This window comes from Petaurus breviceps, unplaced genomic scaffold (genome assembly GCF_028583685.1).
Source record: "Petaurus breviceps papuanus isolate PSGF00001 unplaced genomic scaffold, PetGlider_PUasm1.0 229, whole genome shotgun sequence".
Lineage (NCBI taxonomy): Eukaryota > Metazoa > Chordata > Mammalia > Diprotodontia > Petauridae > Petaurus > Petaurus breviceps.
The window spans coordinates 108,966-110,559 of NW_027185903.1; the positions used below are offsets into that span (position 1 = coordinate 108,966).

General features: G+C 35.7%; 1 protein-coding gene across 5 annotated transcripts in view; it reads right to left on the reverse strand.

The window, feature by feature from the left end:
* Positions 1–957: 957 nt before the first annotated feature.
* Positions 958–1,594, reverse strand: part of LOC138167323 (zinc finger protein 286A-like) — a 29,133-nt gene continuing 28,496 nt past the window's right edge. For all 5 annotated transcript variants that reach the window (XM_069096021.1, XM_069096019.1, XM_069096016.1 and 2 more), the window contains one exon: positions 958–1,594. This exon is cut by the window's right edge and continues 784 nt beyond it. In XM_069096021.1, the coding sequence (XP_068952122.1) occupies positions 1,057–1,594 (538 nt within the window). In that variant the 3' untranslated portion in view covers positions 958–1,056.

Below are 1,594 nucleotides of genomic sequence, written 5' to 3' on the forward strand. Positions count from 1 at the left end.
CCTACTTTTCTGTAGGGTAAGATACCCAATTGAGTGTGTATGTTGTTCTCTCCTTAGCCAAATTCAATGAGAGTAAGGCTGACCCATTCCCTTTCACCTTTCTACTCTTCCCCTCCATTGTAACAGTGTTCTCTTGCCTCTTTTATATGAGATATTTTACCCTAATCTATCTTTCCCTTTCTCCTTCTCCCAATATATTTCTCTCATCTCTTAATTTTATTTTTTAGATATCATCCCTTCACTTCAACTCATCTGTGCCCTCTATGTGTATATATATACATATACACACACACATATGCACACTCACATTTATACACACATACACCCTCCTATATATACATATATAAGTATGTATTCATATATATATTCCCTTCAACAATCCTCGTACTGACAAAAGTCTCAAGAGTTATAATTATCGTTTTTCCATGTAGGAATGCAAATAGTTCAACTTTAATAAGCTCCTTATGATTACTTTTTCCTGTTTACCTTCTCATGCTTCTCTTGCTTCTTGTATCTGAAAGTCAAACTTTCTGTTCAGCTCTAGTTTTTTCATCAAGAATGCTTGAAAATCCTCTATTTCATTGAATGACCATATTTTCCCCTGAAGGACCATATTCTTAAAAAGGGTTTTTAAAGGTAAAAGGCCAAAGTCTAGAAACTAGTGAGTCTGCCTTCTATCTCTGGCAAAATTCTAGAACATGTTATTAATGTATAATTTGTGAACAGTTGGAAAAAGAAGCATTATATTTTTTGCTTTTTTTGGAGGGCAATTGGAGTTAAGTGACTTGCCCAAGGTCACACAGCTAGTTTTTGTGTTAAGTATCTGAGGCCAGATATGAACCCAGGTCCTCCTGACTCCAGGGCTGGTGCTCTATTCACTGAGCCACCTAGCCGCCCAAAAGAAGCATTATTTAAAGAGAAAATATCTTCATCACAAATAGGTCATACCAGACTAAGTTTCTTTCTTTCTTTTTTTCACTATGGACTTGTAGGTCAGAGTGATGCTATAGATATAAGGTAATTAGATTTCAACAAAATATTTTAATTTGCTTCAATTTAACAAACAGTAATTACACATCTACCATGTAGAGGGTCCTTATTCCTAGTATGAATTCTCTGATGTCGAGTAAGGTTTGGTTTCTGGGTAAAGCTTTTGCCACAGAAATTACATTTATAAGGTTTCTCTCCAGAATGAATTCTCTGATGTCTAGTAAGAATTGCTTGCTTGGTAAAAGCTTTACAACATTCATTACATTTAAAGGGCTTCTCTTCAGAATGAATTTTCTGATGTTGAGTAAGGCTCACTGGCTTGGTAAAGGCTTTCCCACATTCATTACATTTAAATGGTTTCTCTCCAATATGAGTAAGCTGATGCTGAGTAAGGTGTGTCCTCTGTATGAAAGCTTTCCCACATTCATCACATTTATAAGGCTTCTCTCCAGAATGAATTCTCTGATGTCGAGTAAGATTTGCCCACTTGGTGAAGCCTTTCCCACATTCATTACATTTACAGGGTTTCTCTCCAGAATGAATTCTCTCATGTCTAGTAAGAATTGCCCATCTGTTAAAGACTTTTCCACATTCATTACATTTA